The sequence below is a fragment of the Micropterus dolomieu genome, linkage group LG17, assembly GCF_021292245.1.
Source record: "Micropterus dolomieu isolate WLL.071019.BEF.003 ecotype Adirondacks linkage group LG17, ASM2129224v1, whole genome shotgun sequence".
NCBI classification, from domain to species: domain Eukaryota; kingdom Metazoa; phylum Chordata; class Actinopteri; order Centrarchiformes; family Centrarchidae; genus Micropterus; species Micropterus dolomieu.
In genome coordinates, this window is record NC_060166.1 from 29,222,378 (window position 1) to 29,242,618 (window position 20,241).

The 20,241-nt window shown below is 42.5% G+C and overlaps 1 protein-coding gene across 8 annotated transcripts in view; it reads left to right on the forward strand.

Moving 5' to 3' along the window:
- robo1 (roundabout, axon guidance receptor, homolog 1 (Drosophila)) overlaps window positions 1-19,932 on the forward strand; it is a 202,505-nt gene extending 182,573 nt beyond the window's left edge. For 6 of the 8 annotated variants that reach the window (XM_046074722.1, XM_046074726.1, XM_046074718.1 and 3 more), the window contains 14 exons: window positions 177-348; window positions 2,391-2,591; window positions 5,117-5,143; window positions 6,849-6,891; window positions 8,187-8,341; window positions 10,303-10,689; window positions 11,430-11,546; window positions 12,659-12,800; window positions 13,051-13,281; window positions 13,965-14,455; window positions 14,552-14,713; window positions 17,576-17,851; window positions 17,943-18,136; window positions 18,667-19,932. In XM_046074722.1, coding sequence (XP_045930678.1) covers window positions 177-348; window positions 2,391-2,591; window positions 5,117-5,143; window positions 6,849-6,891; window positions 8,187-8,341; window positions 10,303-10,689; window positions 11,430-11,546; window positions 12,659-12,800; window positions 13,051-13,281; window positions 13,965-14,455; window positions 14,552-14,713; window positions 17,576-17,851; window positions 17,943-18,136; window positions 18,667-18,681 — 2,613 coding nt within the window. In that variant the 3' untranslated portion in view covers window positions 18,682-19,932. Of the gene's footprint in view, window positions 1-176; window positions 349-2,390; window positions 2,592-5,116; window positions 5,144-6,848; window positions 6,892-8,186; window positions 8,342-10,302; window positions 10,690-11,429; window positions 11,547-12,658; window positions 12,801-13,050; window positions 13,282-13,964; window positions 14,456-14,549; window positions 14,714-17,575; window positions 17,852-17,942; window positions 18,137-18,666 lie in introns of all 8 variants that reach the window. The other 2 variants (XM_046074720.1, XM_046074723.1) reach the window with 2 other exon arrangements.
- Window positions 19,933-20,241: the final 309 nt, after the last annotated feature.

The following is a 20,241-nucleotide window of genomic DNA, read 5'->3' on the forward strand; positions in this document are numbered from 1 at the left end:
TGTAAAATGTTTTCCTACCTCAGAGATGTAACACAATACCCACGGTGAGCAAAAATGTTGCAATAGCAGCACCAACCAATTATAACAACACAGATTGGTGGCAGCAACCAAACTGAATGTTGTCACAAAGCCATCATAACATTGCCTCAATCTCTACTTTGTTTCTGTTATGGCAGATTTGGTGCTTGGGGAATGAGAGTAGGTACCACATCAACCGTACAGTTGACGGCTCAACCTTATCCGTGCTGATTCCCAGTCTGGCCCCAGGAATCCGCTACAGCGTGGAGGTAGCAGCCAGCACCGGGGCGGGTCCCGGGGTCAAGAGCGATATCGCCTTCTTCCAGCTTGGTGGGTAGAAACAACCTTTAGTTCTCTCTAAGAGGAGGTCATATAGTTATTTTGTTTTTCTCCTAACCGATACATTTTCTCAATTTCAATGTGTTTGTCCTCTGGCAATCTTTGCACACAGAATGAAACCCAATCATCTGACAAATAATTATGGCATTAATTCAGACATCTCAAATCAAGAGCTTTTCAGTAATATGAATTTCTGCCAAGTAAACAGACAATTATGTAATTCCTATCTTTGGAGTGACGGACATGTTCAAGCTTCTCCCTGTTTTTCCTTTCATCATCAAAAGTGATGCTTAAAAACTGTAACTGAAGTGATTACTGTTATACAAACATTATCACACTGTCCACGGAAGAGTATGATGAATTTGAATGACAGGGGATTTTTACAGTTTCTGTGCACTCTGAAATGTCTTTTAGCTACACTAGCTGGCAGTGTGCTCAACACTGGCACATTAAATTCCTGTGTGGCAGAGCTGTCGAGCTGGCTGCCCCACCCTGCTCCGCTCTTCAGTCAAGGATGCAATGTGTTCTAGACAATAATGAATCCTGCACTCTGGGCTCAGGCATGACATGTTATTAATGCTAAGAAACAGTGCTGAATGTATTGGGGCTAGTTGTTATAATTTATTTCTTGTTTTTTGTCCTTTTTAGTCTAGACGGACTGATATTTTGAGATGTTTTGTCAGTTTTTTATTCCCCAAAGCTCTGAGCTGGCCTACTCAGGAGAGGGATGGAAAACACATGAATAGCAGGATGAGGCAGCGTAAGAGAGAGAACTCCATCTGGTTTTAAATGTGTGATTGAGTGGGCTGGGATGGGCATGAAGAAGCATCGGCTGTGACTGATACAATTTCTCTCCCTTGAAGAGTTCCTGTGGTGATTGTTGCCATGTTCCAACACTAGAGTGGAACAATGTGCCTTGGGGACCAGCGCTTCACCCAAATGCATTTGTCACACTCTGAGCTTGTATGCGTCATCCCAGCATAGATACCTGTACAGTCCCTTGTGGGATGCTTAGTCACATTGGCATGCTCTGTTCGCTCGGCCAGACAGATCCACAAATTGAGAAGACAGAGAAGTGAGAAGACAACCATCGGAAGGAGACATAGACTCAGTGACTGAGACTTAGACAGATAGAAGGATATGGAGGGGTAATGGCAGGGAGCTAGTTTCACTGGGGAAGTGTTTTTTGCCTTTGGCTTAGAAAGTTGGTAGAGAATGAGAGAGTGGCTACAACATGAAAGACTTGAGAAAAAGAGATGAAGACAAAGTAACCCGAACATGAAGAAATTTCAGAATGGCAGGGGGGTGGGACAACTCGGAGAAGTCTTTCATGTATCACGCATGAGGGAGAAGCACAGAGAGAATAGACAGATGAGAAAAACAGGCTGAGAGCTGGTTGTTGTAAGCAGTCATACAGACGGTGCCTTTACAGTGCATTTCACAGTAGAAACAGCTTCAAGGCATTCACACCTCAGCTTTTCACAGATGTGCTTCAGTTTGCTAATTACCGTGGTGTCTGTATTTGGGCATGATCTCATTGGATTTATTTATATGATTATAAAACCACCCCTGCTCAGTGTAAATGATGCCTCTCTGTGTTTTCCTATCCGGTTCCATCAGGCTTGTGTGGTGCACAGACTCAGTTTGAATATCTTTCGTTGCTTTTGTCTGCTCACCTGCCATTGTTGACTGGGATTTGTGATGAAAGCCTTTTGAATAATACAGAGAAACGACTCCATTTCCTCATACACACCTGCTGAGATGAAGAATCTTTTTGTGCACCGGGCGGAAGAGGAATGTTCATATTTATGTACTGTGCTGACTCCATTTATTTTAAATGTATTTTCCCTATTTCCCCTTGATTCAAGTTTTAGACTTTAAATATTTCTTTTCCTCTTCTCTTGTTTTCGTGTTTCTCACTGCCTTTATTAGATGCGTGCTATCCAAATTTGCACCACAAATGTACCTTTATCCTTTCTAATCCTGCTATCTTATCTTCACCTCTAATCATTCCCTAAAATCCCCATCCTCAGATGCATCTGGGCGCATGACAGAGACTGAGAGCCAGGAGAACCCCCTGTCCCAGCAGATCTCAGATGTGGTGAAGCAGCCGGCCTTTATAGCAGGCATAGGAGCTGCTTGCTGGATCATCCTCATGGTCTTCAGCATCTGGTTGTACAGACACCGAAAGAAGAGGAATGGCCTCTCCACCAGCTATGCAGGCATACGGAAGGGTCAGTACATGAGTGCATCAGTACACATTTTTTTAACACTACCTGGAATATCAACTTGAATTTGTTATTTGAAGTGCTGGTTTGAAGTCTGAAGGTTTTCTCACTTACAAAACTCAGTGAGAAAATGCAGTGCACTATTTATTAGTGTGAACCAGTGTTTATTTCTGTTTCAAGACAGTCCCCTCCACCTTCTTCGTTCCAAATGCTCCCAACCTACCTCACATCTCTGAAAGATGTCTTTGTAGAGTGCTCTAGGTGACATCTAACTGAAAGTACTCTACTGGAGAGTAGATGTGTTGTGAGCCCCCACTGAGAGTGCTGCATGAAGATGTCTTTATTTCTCTTTCATACTTCTGTCACACTGATTCTGCAAGGGTGTGTGAAGAGTGTTTTCTGTAAAGTACAAGTTGAGGTCCAACAACTCCCCTTTTAGCAACTCCCTTCTGACTGTGCTGGGAAAGAGAGAATGTCATGCCATAATCCCCCTTTATCAAGGACATACTGACATTTTCACATGCCTAAAGTACTCTTGCTTTTCTTTTAGAGAGGGGCATTTAGATATGAGGGAGGTGAGAATTGTTGAATACCTGCCTGTGTTTGGGCTACATTTCAATCTTTGGAGTAGCCACAGCATAACCCAATTGGTTATTACCTGACTTGAGTCAAAGTGACAGGGTTCATGACATGCCCAGCCTCTGCCCACAATAGTTAGAGTATAAAGACAGCTATTAGCCTTTCTTTCTGAGTCTCATTTATGTGTGGGCTGGCTTAATGCATGGCCTTGGGCTGTGCAGCTGCTGCCTGTGAGCTCTACCTGCGCCGTCGCCACCTCTGGGCTCAGGTTTAGAGCTGATTGCAAGGGTTAGAGGAGATCCACCCTTCAACCTAGAGACACACACAGACAATAGACTGACTGCCTGTTGCTAATCTGTGGCTGTCAGATAGAAAACACAGGCTATCTATGTTCTGAATCCACTGCAGTCGTGCCAATAGTGGGAACTGTGAGTCATGTGAAAGTGAGACACACATCAGCTAGGCTTTTCCTAAAGCTCTGTTGTCTTTCACACTTACCTATGTGTTCTATAATGATTAGAAGTGTGACTGTCCAAGTAAACAGCCTCTTCCACAAAATTAAATAATTCTAAGTTTTTTAATCATAGCAACTTATAAACCAAGGTTTTTATATTTTATGTTCATACAGAATAATAACTTTGTAGACTTTGAGTGCAGTAATGATCTACGACTCTTCAGTTGGCAGACATGCTCTTCCTTCACCTCCTCATACACCCAGACCACAACAGGCCACAGTCTTTGTAGGAACCGGTAACCAAGAATGTTTTGAATAGAGAATAATTGCAACCACATGAAGCAACAATCTGCACTCAGAGTGAAATAGGTTGAATTGAGACTTGTGTATGTGTGCATCTGTGTGCTACAGTGTATGCTAGTGTTGCCTCTAATAGATAACATATTTGAATTTGTAAACTCAAAAAATGTGCAGTACAAATTGTATGCTGCCATGCTGCAGAAATCCTCCAAAAAGAAATTGTAACTGAAATAATTCAAACAAATCAGCAAAAGAACACTGAGATTGCAGCAACCAAATAATTTCTTAAAGAGTCATAGCTCAGTTGCAGCTTCATCTATCCTGGGACTGAAATGTCTGGGACAGTTCTTGTGTCAGAATAGAAACCTGATTTATGCATTTCATCATCACATTTACATTTGTTTTGACTGTTTTGCCTACCGAATGTTACCCTGTCTCCTCTTCAAAGGAATTCATCAAACAGATAAAAGCCTCCAACCGCTCATATCTTGAGAATCAAGAGATTCAAACATGATAAGGTGATTGTGGCATTTAGAGGATATTTGTTTGCACAGGTACTGTATGGATTAATTGTTTGAGGAAATGAAAATATGACAACACAAATATCTATCTTCTTTGATGTCCCTCTCATATGCTTAAACTGTAGGTTGAAGGCAGACAGCATGTCTAGAATCCATGTATTTAAGTCAGTGCATTGGATGGAAACCAGCATGGAGCAACATTGCATCAACTTCAATTCTTCAAATACAGCAACAACAAATAACATTTTATAGAAGATACCCACAGACAACACCAGCCATTACAGAATCTAAATCTGTCTGGTACAGTAGGTTGATGTTTTGCACAAGGGCCCCTTCCACGCCAAGTGTGAGTAATTGAGCTGTGTGGGTGATGATATGAGTATTAGAGATAGCAATAGATATCTCCCTAGTGTGTGACCCCCACCCAGCAGGCCTGAAAGTCTGGGCCAGGATTTGAACCAACAGCTGGCTCAACACTCACTTTCCCCCAGTTGGGGTCCAGGGATGTCTGCAGGCATCAAAGACTAGGGGATAGAGAGTAGGGTGTGAATACAGGCTAAGATACTTTATGTGGATTTGTGTACTTTAACAGAAATTATGTGGTGATGAAGGATAGAAAATATTCCACAATAATTATGAACATTAATGCAATATTTTTTTTTGTTCTGTCTCAACAGTGCCATCCTTTACTTTCACACCAACAGGTAAGTACTCAGATTTTTTCTTTTAATTTTCACTCCTCCACCGTACAGTACATGAGCACCACTTGCCACTATATTTGTGAAACACTTTCTTTTATAGCCAGAAAAGCCACAATCCTAAGAGATGACAGCAATTGACTGTAGAGAAGTCAGCGAGGGAAACTCACTGTGTACCAATAGAAGGCGCCAATCACTGGCACAGTTTAAAGATCCATGAAGAAATACATGTTCCACTACATGTTTGGGTCGTGTCAGAACGTTATGCTTCAAGAGAAGCAGGCCACAATACTGGGGATCTGTGAAAACTAGTGGTAACTTGATCAAAGGGCTGCTGGCAAACTCAGCTGGGATTTAAGAGAATGACACACCACCAGCACTCCAACACACCAATTAGATAGGCAAGCGGCAAAGGAGCTAAGGAGGTTATCTGTGAATTTAAGTGACACAGCGCAAAATAGATAAAAGAAAAGCTCTCCCTGTGTCTCTCTCTGCGAGTTTGTATTTACAGTACTCTCCCCATTTTCTTTCATTTGTGGACTTTCATCCGTCTTACATTCTTTGTTCCCTAGAGGTGTATAAGGGGTGATGGCAGTGCTTAGTACAATGGCCATTTTGCAATGAATGGGTGAGAGGAAGTAAAAATGAGAGGAGAGTGAGGAGAGGCAGTACTATACAGTATGTGTTTGTGGTTACACTGGCAGACCTGTCTGTGCAGATGTCATATCTAAACAGTAGCAGTGTTGTTTCTGTCTGCCTTGAGGCTTGCAATCAGGTAGAATCATTTTGCAATTGCAAGCTTGTTTCATGATCTGCTGGAAATCCTTCAGGTGAAACACACTCCTTGCCTGTGTGGTTAGGTTTCTGTCTCTTTAAGAAGACCATTCTTGCCGTGGTACCCAGTGTAAAACCAACGTGTTACAGTGCATTATGCTGATTTAAATCTAGAACCAGATTGTGATACTTTCGTTTGGATTAGAGAGAGCTACTCTAAGAGCCCCTCTGGCTACATGCAGTGGCCAAAACCACACTTCCTGTTTTGAAAAAGAGACACGGAGTTGACATGTCTAAGGCCCTACCTACCCTTCTTCCACCGTCTCTCCTCTCAGGGTAGAGATTGTAATTAAAGTTGGAAGTTTATCTCTCCTTCACACACCAGCAGCTTAGAACTCCTTGAAAGAGCCCAACTTGCAGCATGCGGAGCTTCAAACACACTGAACCCGAGCCAGAAAACCAAAGAGCTCTGCATCTCTGTTCTCTATAAGCCTCTTACATATCCTCCTCCTGCTCCTGTTGCTGTGTGCGTGACTCAGCCAAAATTATGCCACACACATTCATTCACATGTTCACTTGAACTGATACAAGCACAGACACACACTGCCATCATGGCTCACAAAACATTGAAATAATTTTGTGTTGACCTTGTATGACAATTGTGAAGACATTACATTTAGATTTATTCATTTAGCTGATGCTTTTATCTAAAGCAACTTACAATTGCTATACATGTTGGAGTTCGCACACCTCTGGAACAACGATGGGTTAAGTGTCTTGCTCGGGGACACAATGGTGGATGGGTCACAGTGAGAACTGAACCCGGGTCTCTGACACCAAAGGCGTGTGTCTTATCCATTGCACCATCACCACCCCAGAAGACAGTAGTAACAGTGGTGAAATCATGTAGGAAACTCATTATTTTCTCTCTTTTCAGTGGCATATCAGAGAGGCGGAGAAGGTGTAAGCAGCGCTGGAAGGTAAGGGTTGGTTTATTGTTTTTAGAAAGTTTGTATGATATTTCAAATATTAAACACATTTGGGGAAAATTGAAAAATGATTAGATTTAAATAACATGGGTTTAGCATCCTATTGCATGGATGTTCAACCCCCCCGAATAGATGAGTAGTGTTGGGCAAGTGTACTTTTCTACAACTAACACTAGGGGGAGTGCTGTGACTTTCTTAAGCAGCAGCGAGCGACCGAGGAGGGGTAAGGAGGTGCACTAACTATGTTATGATAACAGGAACAAAGCCCCATGTAGTCTGCCAGAAGCCCATCCTCATTCTATATGGTGGAGAGCCACATCCAACCACAAGGCTGTGCCATAGCTTCACCCCAAAATATTAATGGAAATACACGCACACATAAAACAGTAACGACACACCTCTTGATGTTATGGAATGGTGCATTGTTCCCAAACAGTGAAACTGTACAGAATTAAGCTTGGTAAACACTCCATCAACTTGCTAACACTCATTTGTATATCCACTGGATGCCATTGGGCATGTCTTCATACAGCTGGGAAATGATAAAAATGGAGTACGCAGACAACAACAAAAAAGCATAATATGCATTCAGTTGTTGCCCTCTCTTTACTTAGAGTACAGAATGTACACAATACTGACTGTAAGTGTACATTTGTGTGCTGTTCATGTGTTAATGAATAGTTAGCTTGGAGCAATCAGCAGTGAATCCATATTCATTACATTATCCAGTTCTATGATTGAATCACATATGGAGCATGGCTGTGTTAGTTCTGCACAAAGACAATGGCCATTCAATATCAACACACAACTGCCAGGGTGATTGAGGAGCTATTGTGAGATTGTATTTGGCTGTACAAGACAAATGTGTTCATTACCCAAAATGAATCCAAGAAATGAGCCATTTGAGAGAGCATGAGGAAACGTAATTCAATGCTAATTCAGTGTTGGGATATGCAAACTGGGAGTTGTTCTGTGCAGATTTGAATACTGAAACAATGTATGCTCTGGTAAAGTAGCCTGCATTCTCTTTGTATGCTAGATTGATTCATTTCATGAGCAAGAGGAGGCTATGTATTCTCAGCTTTTTTAACACTCAGTTGTTGGTGTGAGGTCAGGTTGTACTGTAGAATCCTGTTGAACAAGTGATCTTGTAGTGCAGTGCAGTGATAACTTGGTGATAACTTCTGTTATGAATTGGCGCTATATGAATGAATGTTGGCTTAGATTCTTACTATTGTTAACCATTTGGTTCATTCCCCCCACCTTTTTTTATTTTTTTATAACAGGCCTGGTTTGCTGAACATTGGGGAATCTGCCACTCAGCCTTGGCTGGCTGACACATGGCCCAACTCCTGCTCCAACCACAATGACTGCAGCATCAACTGCTGCACTGCAGGCAATGGCAACAGCGACAGCAACTTGGCAACATACAGCCGCCCAGGTACGTAGTGTCGACACTTCCATACCAAGGCAACCACCAAAATAAACACTCCTCTCAAACGCAATGATGTAGTCCTTGACAAAATAACTGTAGAGATAAGAAATGTAGGAGCTGGGGGAATCTGCAGTGCAAAAGGAAGTACTATCATATATCTGGGTTAGCTCCCTGGAGAGTTGTTCTGTGTATCTCTCTCCTTTCTGTAGGTCTCCACAAGTAAAACCTGAAGAAATATTAGGATTAAGAGAGGCTGTGTGTTTTATTTATCTGAGGTTAAAGTAGAGCTGTTTTACGAAGGAAATAAAAGGAGCATACTGAGAAGGGCTTATGGCCCTACTCTGTTGCTAATCGAATTGCTCTGCTGATTTCCATACTGTTGTTATAGCCGGTAATGTAATTTCCCCTAAGTGCTCAGTTATTTAAGAAATGTGCAGCGGGCGAAGAGGTCAAGGCTGGACTGCAGACGATGGCTAGAAGCAAAGGAAGGGAGAGTGATAGAGGGGGGAAAGGTGCACCTGGAACACCAGGTGGAAGGGGGGAGAAAGGAGTGATGAAGAATACGTAAATGCTAAAACATACACTGAAATGTATGAGCGGAGGTAGAGAGCATGAATGAGATAACGTAAAGTAGGTTAGATGGAGAAGAAAAAAGGGAAAGGGATTTACAGAACACCACCAGGTGGCCTTTTAGTTTATTCAGCACTAGTATAGTTGTCAACAAAAGGGAGCAATTTTGGCCTCAAAATCTTATATACTAATACCACAAACACACACACGAGAATAAAGTAAAACTTGTGGCCAAAAGCTTTAGCCTGGATGACACAAGACTTCATGTTATTAATCTTGATTTGTGACCGTGGTCTTAAACAGCCGTATCCTCAGAAACTTGAACTGCAATGAAATGCTTTATGTTCTAAATTATCCACCTTGGGACGATGCCTTTAAGGGCAGCCTGTAATTCCTTTGCAGATGTTTGGCCTAATATCCATCCAGCCATGCAGTAGTTTCACTTACTTCAAACCTTTCCCAGTGAGGATTAATAATTCATTTAGTAGTCTTTATAGTCATCAAGTTTAGTTTTTTCTTTGTGCTAATCACCGTTCTGAGGTTGAAGCATTTAACTCTACCGTAACACTGGTGTGAGATGTTTAACAGGCAATAACAGGCTAAAGGCAGACCTCACTCTTCGCATGACACCCAGTTGTATGACACTAAGGAGCTTGCCAGACGCATGCTTTGTGTGTGTGCCAAACCTAAACTCTGTGAACATTAAGAGGATCACTGACTAGGTGTCAGAGCAAAGAAACAGGAGTTAATGTCCCTTTATCTCAGCCATAGGGGCGCTTTCACAGATCAACCTTTGAAGTGTCGAGCTGTTCCGTGCTGTTGAAATGTGAGACGCATGGCACGAGCAGCATGCACCTATGGCCGTCCTTGGTATTTACCGCAAGGCTGGCTCTCAGATCTGCTGGAGGATTTGAATATTTTATGAGCCAGGGAAAATTGGATCTGTCAGTAGAGCTGTGCTTTTACTGCATGCCTCATTCCTGGTCTTTGATACAGACGTGTCTCTCTGTCCCTCTCAATGAGCAAAGACGCTCCAACCGTCAGATGGAAAAGAACAGAGATGACACCCACATTGAGTCATGGGTGTGACTGAGAAGAGGCTGAGTGAGAAAGGTGTAATACCACCAGTGTCACTCACCTAAAGTAGATCATCATTTGGCAAACAAAACTGAGACTTTAAATGGAAATAGAAATGTCTCCCTGGTGGGCATACTGATCTTTCAAAAGCTTGAAAATAATCTGTAAATGTCTTTCGCTTTTCTCAAATAAATTCTTTCAGCTCTGCAGTAGATCAAATGATGCCCTATTGTTTAAAAGCTTTTGCCGAACTGGCATACTACAGCTAAGCTGATCAGCAGTAGACAAGATTGATTAAATACCCTCCTCATGTTCTCCAGCCGACTGCATCGCCAATTATAACAACCAGATGGAAAACAAGCAGACCAACCTCATTGTGCCAGAGTCAGGAGTCTATGGAGATGTAGACTTGTCCAACAAGATCAATGAGATGAAGACCTTCAACAGCCCAAACTTGAAAGAAGGCCGCTTTGTGGGTCCAGGGGGCCAGCCGACACCGTACGCCACCACCCAGCTCATCCAGTCCTCCATCATGGGCAACAACATGAACTCAGACAGAGGAACTGGAGGGAGTGGAGGAGGACTCGGGGTTGGAGGGGAGGTGAATGAAAAACACTGCTGGAAGCCCACCTCTATCCAGCAGCAGAAACAGGAAATGGGCTCCCAGCTGCAGTACAACATCATGGAGCAAAACAAGCTGAACAAGGGTGAGTGTGCGGAATACCCAGCAGCCTTGGTTAAAGGGGTCATCTCCGAGCCATGATCTTCATCCCCTTGATTTCCCCCCTCTGTTCTCTACTCTCCGACTCTTTCAGCCTCACTGTGGAAGCCTGTAGAAGAGTTTCATGCTCATATTCTCCTTGGTTCTGTCTCGCTCCTTTTCAGTCAACATAGGCGTCATCACACTTTCTGCCTGTCTGTATGTCATCCATGTAACCCCTCATCACCCTCCATGCAATCATGTACAATCTTTGCCGCTAAATGTGGGCCAGGGCCTGAATTGCTGCAATTGAACAGTATCTGGGTTGTCTTTTTGTGATGAAGGCAGGTGTGAGGGTTTATCTTTGGTGTCAGATTTCAAAAGAAAAGACAAAGATAACTATTGGATCTTTAGATGCTTTGAACAAAGCTATCATCACCTTGTTGTACCTGCAGAAAGGAACCACATCTGGTGTGATAGTTTTGAGATTTTTGTGCAGATGCCGCATGTGCTCACATATTCACCTGAAAATTATAAAACACGGACTGCATGCCTCTTGCCATGTGTAACCACTGTGCTCAATGTATACATACTTTCCATTGTGCAGTGGTTTTGTACTACTGATACATTGCTGTCCTTCATTTCCTTGTTCATTACGATGTGGTTGATTTGTTTGAAAGTCTTTGAGTTGGCAAGATGTCTGTCTGGGGCCACATTAACCATACACTCCATTCTCTCCACCATCAGACCGTTATAGAGGAGGTGACAGCCCTATGCCAGCCACCATCCCCTACAACCAGACCCATGACAGCCACACTGGAGGCTCCTACAACAGCTCCGACCGAGGCAGCAGTAGTACCTCCGGTAAGAGGGTTGGGGAAGGTAGTAGAAAGCAGTTCTTAAAACTCTTTATGTCTCAAAGTTGTTTTCTTTAATTTAACTGCCAAAGTATTTTACAAGCACATTATTGTTGTGAACCATATAATCCCATACACCCCCGCTCTACTGGAAAATCTGAGTTTTACTCTAAAGCAATAAATCACTTTGAGAAACTAATAATACATGCTTTTAAATGGTAATTTGATTAATTTCCATGTCAGCCTATCTTGAAGAGAAATTGAAAGGGAGATGCTTTCAAAAAGTGGAAAATTTCTGAAAAAAAAAAGAAGAAACTTGACAACAATGCCTACAAACAAAGGCATGAGCACCATGCCAGGCAATTGCTTGTGCCTTTTGTTTTCTGGGTGCAATGTCATTCAAGGGATGGTTAAAGCAAATTAGATACGTTTTTTTTTTTTTTTAATCAGTTCTGTTTTTTGTTGTTTTTTCCTGCTTTCTATTTCATTTCTCTGTTTGTCCTTGCATAGTCTGCATTGCTTCCATTAATTGCCTTTACTTTTATTCCAGTACGGAGTTGCCTAATTTCATCAGGGCCTCAATGTCTGTCTGCGGACAAGGACAGATGATAAGACATTGCAGACGGCATGCAACACTGCCACCTTAATGCCATATATCCATTCTGATATTGCATTTGAAGTTCAAGCCATTAAGGACAATCCTTGAATGCTCACTGCACCTCACAGCTCATTGGTTCACATTCTAATAGTTTGGTATTAATTGGACCATTTTCTGCCGTTTTCTTCTTACCTTTTCTCTTGGTACTGGCTAATACTACTGTAGCGAAATGACTGTTTTATAGTATTTCCCATCATTTAATAGCTGAGGGGTATGTGTGCACACTTGCATAAAATGGTGGGTTGCATTAGCCTTTGCACTCTCACGTGTAAAATTATCTTTTCTTTTTCAGCCAGCCTTGTTAATGCATTTTATCTGCTGTCAATTCCTTACTCATTACCTTGCGATTTCTTCAACATCAGTAATCGCTGTGTTTTTCAGAGACAGAGCAAATTTAAGTCTATGTGTCTGTAGGTGTCTTGTGACTGATGGAGTGCTTTTTCTCCCCCATTTTTGAGCAGGGAGTCAGGGTCAAAAGAAGGGAGTACGTACCCCCAAACTACCCAAACAGAGCACAATGAATTGGGCTGACCTTCTGCCTCCTCCCCCTGCAAACCCACCCCCAAGTCGGAGCACAGAGGAGTACTCTCTGATGGAAGAAAGGTGGGACAGACAATCTGACAGGCACACACACACTGTATTTAAATACTAGTACATTCTTCCTGCCTTTTCTCCTTTTTCTTGCATTCATTGCAAGCATGTGCCCCAGGGGTTTCTATCTATTAGTGCTAGGCTCATGTAGAAGCATAGCATGAATATTTAGTGCATGTTTTCCTGGCTTCAGTATATGAAAACATTGATGTTTTTGTGAGTGATATGAAGGTAATGAGGCTTGCTTTCTCTCTGTTGGCAGCTGTGACCCAGACATACAGTGCCCCATGCCGCCCTCTCACATGTACCTGCAGCCTGATGAGCTGGAGGAGGAAGAGGAGATGGAGAGGGGACCCACTCCTCCTATCCGAGGGGCAGCCTCTTCCCCTGCTGCTGTATCTTACAGTCACCAGTCCACAGCCACTCTCACCCCCTCACCCCAGGAGGAGATGCAGCCGATGCTACAGGACGCACATGACATCCATGAACGCAGGTACAACCTGCATGATGTGAAACAGTCTTCTAAGGTAGAAGTGTAACAAGTGGCAAAACAGTGGCCAGCCTGATGTTGAGGAAATATATCTATTCTGTAAACCCTCATAGAGAAATCTCCCAAGTATTTGAAATTCAGAAGTGTTTCCATGTTTTAGCCCATTAACTCCAAATGCTGTATATTGTAGAGCACTGTTGGCCATTTTTCAAAAGCATATCTTAGCTTTTAGATTGATTTCTTACCTTCTAGGGAGCCATTTTTTTTCAGTTAATTTTCAGTACAGCATAAAAATCTACTTGCAGCAATAAGTAATACATCACAGTCTAAATTGTATCCATTTTACTTTTTGTGGTAAAGTAATCCAGCTATGAGCAGGGATAATTTTGAAAAAGACTTCCTTGTTAGTGCACCAAGAAATGACAGAAGCCAAAATAAGAAACTGTCAAATTCACATTAGAGTTGGCATTTATGCTTTCTTATTTCCTGGGTCCAAATTTTGGACTTAGCCATAAACCCAAACTTTAATGACCTTAGGTGTACCTCAGAAAATCATCAGCATTAATGTAAAGTACATGTGATTCATAGTTACTTGACTAAAAATATGCTAGATCAGTTAATTGCCCATGATAATTAGCAGACTGGAAGAATTGATGGCATTCTGATGAGTGTTTCTCACCTTGCAGGCGCCATGCGGTGAGCCCCCCAACGCCTCCAAGGCCCCTCTCGCCTTCACACACATATGGGTACATCTCTAGCCCATTGGCCATGGACACTGATGGTATGGAGGAGGAGGATATACTGGAGGAAGAGGAGGAGGAGGGTGATGAGACAGATGCAGAGGTGGCCAAGATGCACTATCACCACACCCACCCCCACCCTCACCATCCCCAGATGCATCCACGAAGGTTGCTGCTTCGAGGGCTTGAACAGACACCTGCGTCCAGCATGGGCGACCTGGAGAGCTCTGTGACCGGCTCCATGATAAACGGATGGGGGTCAGCTTCTGAAGAGGATAATGTCTCTTCAGGGAGGTCCAGCGCTGTCAGCTCATCAGATGGATCCTTCTTCACCGATGCTGACTTTGCTCAAGCAGTTGCCGCAGCTGCAGAATATTCAGGCCTCAGGGTGGCCAAATATCCCAACACACAGGGCCACGACATCGGAGGAGCTTCAGGTAGGTTTTCCATCATCAGCCACAACCACAAACAATGTTATTGTAACCATTTTGTGGAATGGTAAATGCAAACTGTTCCTCTGTTTCTTTTCTCAGCACGAAAATACCAAATAAACCCATCAGGCCACCGTCCTGGCAGCCCGGTGTCTACAGACAGTAACATGAGTATGGCAGCTGTACACAGGAGGCCTCCTAAGAAGCAGAAACAGCATCTTACAGGCCATGCAGGGAACCAGCGACGTGAAGCCTATAATGAAGGTACACATATGATTACATTTCAGTAGTATAAAAAGTGCGATACTAGATAATGTTGACAACAAAGAACAACTGTATAACTTTTGTTTAATGTAGAAAGTATGTAAGTAAGTGATTATGTTTGGTACAAACAAGCCTTTACTATGTACTGTAGACCTTAAATTTATGCCTGGCGTTTCATTTAAAAACAATAGTCACACTTAACATCTCAATAACAATATTGGTCTGAACATCAAAATTAAATATTTTACTAAAAAAAATTTGAAATTATTTTAGAAACTAAATTGCCAGCTATATACATGATTGTATGTAAAAAGGTATTAATGACTTAATACAGCCAACTGACTGATAGAGAGATAGACAAGTAGCAGCAGTAGTGTGTTAGCTGAATCCCACAAGTACACAGATGGCCAGTTTGTATCAATTGCTCTCCCTCTACAGATATGGAAGGGAAAAGTGCAGTTTACTGTGATGTTGTCCATAAATGACTGAGCATGGGTGTGCCATGAGCCAGAGTTTTAATCATCTTCTCTCATGTGTTTATGCACATGCATACATGGCATCACTCCTAATCTGTGATGGTACTGAACAGATCGGGCGAGTGGTGGGCTGGAGGCCAGGGCCATGGTGGAAAGGGAGAGAGGGGGGTTGTCTCGGGGGAGCTCTGCCCAGCTTGGCTGTGCTGACACTGGGATGTCTCTCCACTCTAGCCACTAATGAAATTGATCCAGGTGCTCTGGCTCATACTGAAGTGCCACCTTCCACTCGGCAGGGGCCAAACATAAACCAAGTGGGGGCTAAATACAGGAGCAGCTGTACACAGAAGGAAAAGCTTTAACCTTGTTAAGTAAAAGAGGAAATGACATTTTACAGTATCATTCTTTACAAAACATAGCCATCAAGTGAAAAGCCAATTTTTTTTCTGGCTGTTTCCTCTATGCTTTGATGTTGTGGAAAGATATTTTTTCTAAATGTATGTGAGTGTGTGCACATGCTCACTCTGCTGTGTACAGTATGTGCTGTCCCAAAGCTGGCTCTCCTCTTAGTGTCAGGTGTCCTTGAGTGTTGGAAGCACTTGGCAGGGAGATTTAATATCCAGCTCACTGGGAGCCAGACCAGCTATATCACTGCAGAAAATCCACCCCCTCCACACCCCAAACCTCTGCCTCCTGCATCATCCTTATATCCTGGCTTCTTCCCCATCCGCTGCCCCTCCCTTTAGAATGATCTCTCCATCCCTCTCCACTCTCTCCTCTTCTCCCATGTTCCACTCTCCTCCGTCTTTGTTTGAGCAGCAAGGGGGCGGACTGACAGATCTGCAGCTCTGTCTGTCCATCAGCCCTCCTGCTGATTGCATTTGATCTGAATGGATTGTTTTTCATTTGGAGGTTATTGCCTCCCCTGCCCCGCCCCCCCTCCCCTCTCAGTCTCCCCGTCTCCCCTTCAACCCCCATCCTACATACCCTGTCTGTGGTCTGGAAGACTGGTGCTGAGGTGAGGGAAATTGATTTTATGAAATTTGAAAAGGACAGAGAACATCCACAATGCTTGCTACACACATACAATACATATAGTTTGTCTCCTTCCTTTTTGGCAGAAGTAAAAAAAAAAGGCAGAAAAACAAGTGAACCAGAAAGGGAAGCAACCCCCTGCATCCCAGCAGCCTCCCATACCCTCCTTTGACCTGCTCATTTCACTCTTGTTTGCACAGTGGAGGTGGATTCATACTGCATTTGACTTGAATGCCTCCATCTTGAACTTAACCCTTTCTCTGTCCATCTTTCTTAACCTTGTCTGCCTAATTAACCACCAGGCCGCTCCAATAGACCTTCCTCAGCAAGCCCAGAGACACTTTTCAGACTTGAGCTCTGTCTTCTGCGATATTTCCTCATAAATCTAACAGGCCCTCTGCTCCTCCTGTATAGTGAGCTATATCTCACAGACGGGTGGCATTGATCGCACTCTGACTTAGGCAGGACTCAGGAGGCAAGAGATATTAAAAAACTGCAGACGCCTCTATGCTGTATGATATTGACTGGCCCCCTTTTGTATTCAGGAGGAGTGGATGGAGGTGGAGGATAATCAGAAGAGTGTAGTGAAGCTGCCTGATTCCGCCAACAAGACACAGCAAAGACATCACCTGCCCCATTACCCTTTTGTGTGTAAAAAAGGAAATAAAATCTTTGATTCTCCACAAAGTTTAGTGTTCCACCAACTTAAGAGTGTAAGGTAGCCTTCGGGATGCAAGAATGGTGTAAGCGTTGGCACTTGCTACGTTTATTAACTCACTAATCCTATGTGGATTATGGGTCTTGCCACCGACAAAACCATCGTTCAGGTTGGAAGCTGATTAGAAGATGAAAAGCCATCGATCGCAGGCAGACAAGGCTTTTCACTCTGGGTTTTGTTTAGATGGCTGTGTGATGTGTGAGAGGCTAGGCGGCCTACTGGCTGGTCGCATATGAATAATGGCTCAAGGACAAGCTGCATTGATTCATCGACAGGGGAAGTCGAGCAGGTCAGAGAGCCAGCTGCTGACCGTCACGTCTTTTCATCCTCTCGCTCAAATCTCATAACTCTCTAGCCAGATTCCGCCTCTCTAATGTCATCTGCTCTGTTTACTGTCTGTACAGAGGAGTTTCCACTCAGCATAGCCATGTGTACAGTTCTGAGTGTTATGTACACAAACTGCAGCTGTGTTTCTGTATCACCTTGCAGGTGTGAGACAACTGAGTGACAGATGATACACAGTAAAGTTTCAAGAGTACACAGATTCTTGTTCCTCAGTCTTGTGTATTATTACCTAAACCCTAGCTATTGATGTTGGTCGTTAATGTTCTCTTACTTCCTGTGTTTATCCTTCAGATCTCCCACCTCCACCCATCCCACCTCCCGCTGTGCTTAAGTCGCCTACACACCCTTCCAAGACAGTCCTGGAAGGGAGAGGAGTGATTTCCCCCAAAGCAGGTGAGGGTCGAGACAAGAGAGGAGGAACGGGGAGCTATCGGCCAAGAGAGGGCTCGGACCCCAGAACCAGCTCGTCTGAACGCAAAGACGCTCAGGAGAGACAAAAGACTGCTCATGGTGGTAAAGGGAACAAACACGAGGGTAGCACCGCCAACAAGGCACGCCAACACGCAGGTACTATAACAAAAACAATGTGAAGGAATCCCTTAATGCCGTGTGCAGTATTTGATTATGCAAATCTCCTTCAATTGTTCTTTGTCCTTAGGTTCAGAGGACATTCTGCCCTATAGCCGACCACAATTCCCCACAGTCAACAGCCCCCGAGACCCAAGCTCCTCCAGCTCCATGTCCTCCAGGGGCTCAGGGGGCCGACGGAGAGGAGAAGGAGGCCGCAGGAACCCTGCAGACATGGGCCTCAACACCACGGGAGCCTTCCAACCAGGAGATGAAGAGCTAGAGGTACAGAATGTGATTAATATCATACACTGCGTTATAAGCTATGATTGGGACACTCAGTTTTTAAAGTTGAAAATTTTGATTACGATACTAATTGATGAAGAAAATGTGTCAATTTCATGTTTATTTAATGCATTTGTTCAGTTTATTAGTAAAATAACAGTTTTAAATATTGTTGTCTATTGAAGCCTTTTTAATGAATGAGGTTTTAATATACTTTTTACAATTTCTAAGACAGTTCATTTGTGCATCTGAGGTAGGTAGGTAGAAATTGTTGAATCACAGATTTGTGTGTAAAACATTCATATGCACGGTTTAAGCACATTTGTGTTTGTTGTGAGGCCCATTGTTTCTAAATTACCTCACACCTTGTTTAGTATTTCTGTACTGTTATTCCATGGTACTAATTGGGTGAAATGTACTGAGATACCTGCAATAAGCTAAGATCAGCCAAGTTATCATTGTATACAAGTTAGTTATTAGTTTTAAAGATGGATGCTGACTAAAATGTTTGTTTTTGTTTTATTACCCAGATGGTAGAAAGCTGAAGAACAGAGGAGGAAAACGAGGAACTGTCCTGATTTTTCCAAGAGTGGAGCACCATTGTTTCTCTTACAATTTTAAATATCTCAGTATTTCACCATCATGTTGGCTGCCATCATACTGTACATCAGTAGTGTTTCTTTACATCTGGAAAACAGACCAATGTTTTTTTTCTAACTATCATTTTATCATCACTATGTCCATTTTAAAAAAAAAAAAAAGGAAAGAGTGTCTGAAGATAAAAGAATGGTGCATTCAAAACAAATTACGCAGTAGTATATTTATGTTTAATTCCAATGCAATATGGAGTGAAATCCTACTCCAGACATTGACATGACATGGCTTGCCTCGACAAGAACTTTGTGAGCCGTCAGTCACATGTTACTGTAATAAAATAGCTGCAAGCAGAGAGGGGTGGACTGTCTGTAAATATACTTGTATACATGATGTCCTCTTGTTTTACCCATTGTGGTACCTCAAATTTGTCTTCCTTGTTTTATTTTGCGAATTTTAATTTTATTATGCCAGTAAATATAATTATTATTTTATCACTTCCATCCATGTTGTAAATTGCTATATTATTTAGCTGCCCCAAGAAAGTGCCACTTCGGGATTTTTTTCAGATTTTTTTTTTTTTTTTTTTGTAATGCACTGTTATGTTTCGTGTTGTTGTCAATGTTTGTATTTGTTTTACTTTGGTTTTAAAAGCACAATCACTAAACTTTATTTTAAACCATTCTATCTATTAACCTTTTTGTCTTACTGGAGGAAAACAGGAATGACAAGAGTCTAGTTAATCCTGATGATGATGATGATGACGATAATGTAGGTAAAGGTTGCTGTTTACGAAGGCTGTGCTTGAAAGGAGACTCCTTGCGTTGTGATTGTCTCCCTCTCCAGTTCTGACGCTTGCTCAAGTGATAGAAAAGACAGTTAATGTGAGTCATAGCTGCAATGTAAATATCTTTTCGCATTGACCATAAACTCAGCTATTGCACACTAATCGAAATGGTTATGTTGTCTACTAATGCACTTAAACGAATGTCAAATACAGGAAATAAGAGTCACTTTGGGAATCTGGAGAGGTTGTAATTGGACAAGAAGAGTCTCTTTTCTTAATAAGACAGGGGTGATGGACCCCGGTTTTTAAGGAGAAAGGGTGCTGTTGTTTATTCATAGGACATCTGCAAACATTTGTTTCGTAAAGCAAAAAAGTAAAAAGAACTAAAAAAATATGAATAAAAAGGTTCAAACTATACATGTTTCTTTGGTCATTTATTAATATTCTTTGTAAAGGATAAGGCAGGTGTTATTCAACATTTTCCTTTGCTGCTACAACAACAAATACAATATGAGGGAATCCTCAGTGCTGTGTGCAGTATTTTTGATTAAGCAAGTGTCAATTCCTCCCACAATTGTTCGTTTATCCTGAGGACATTCTGCCCTGTAGCTAACACAGAGACTCTCAGGGGGTCTCAGGAAGACACTTAGCCCTAAGCCAATTCATTCCTACTAAAGACATAAATCGTTAAAAACAGGTCACAAATATAAAGTTTTGTTTTAAT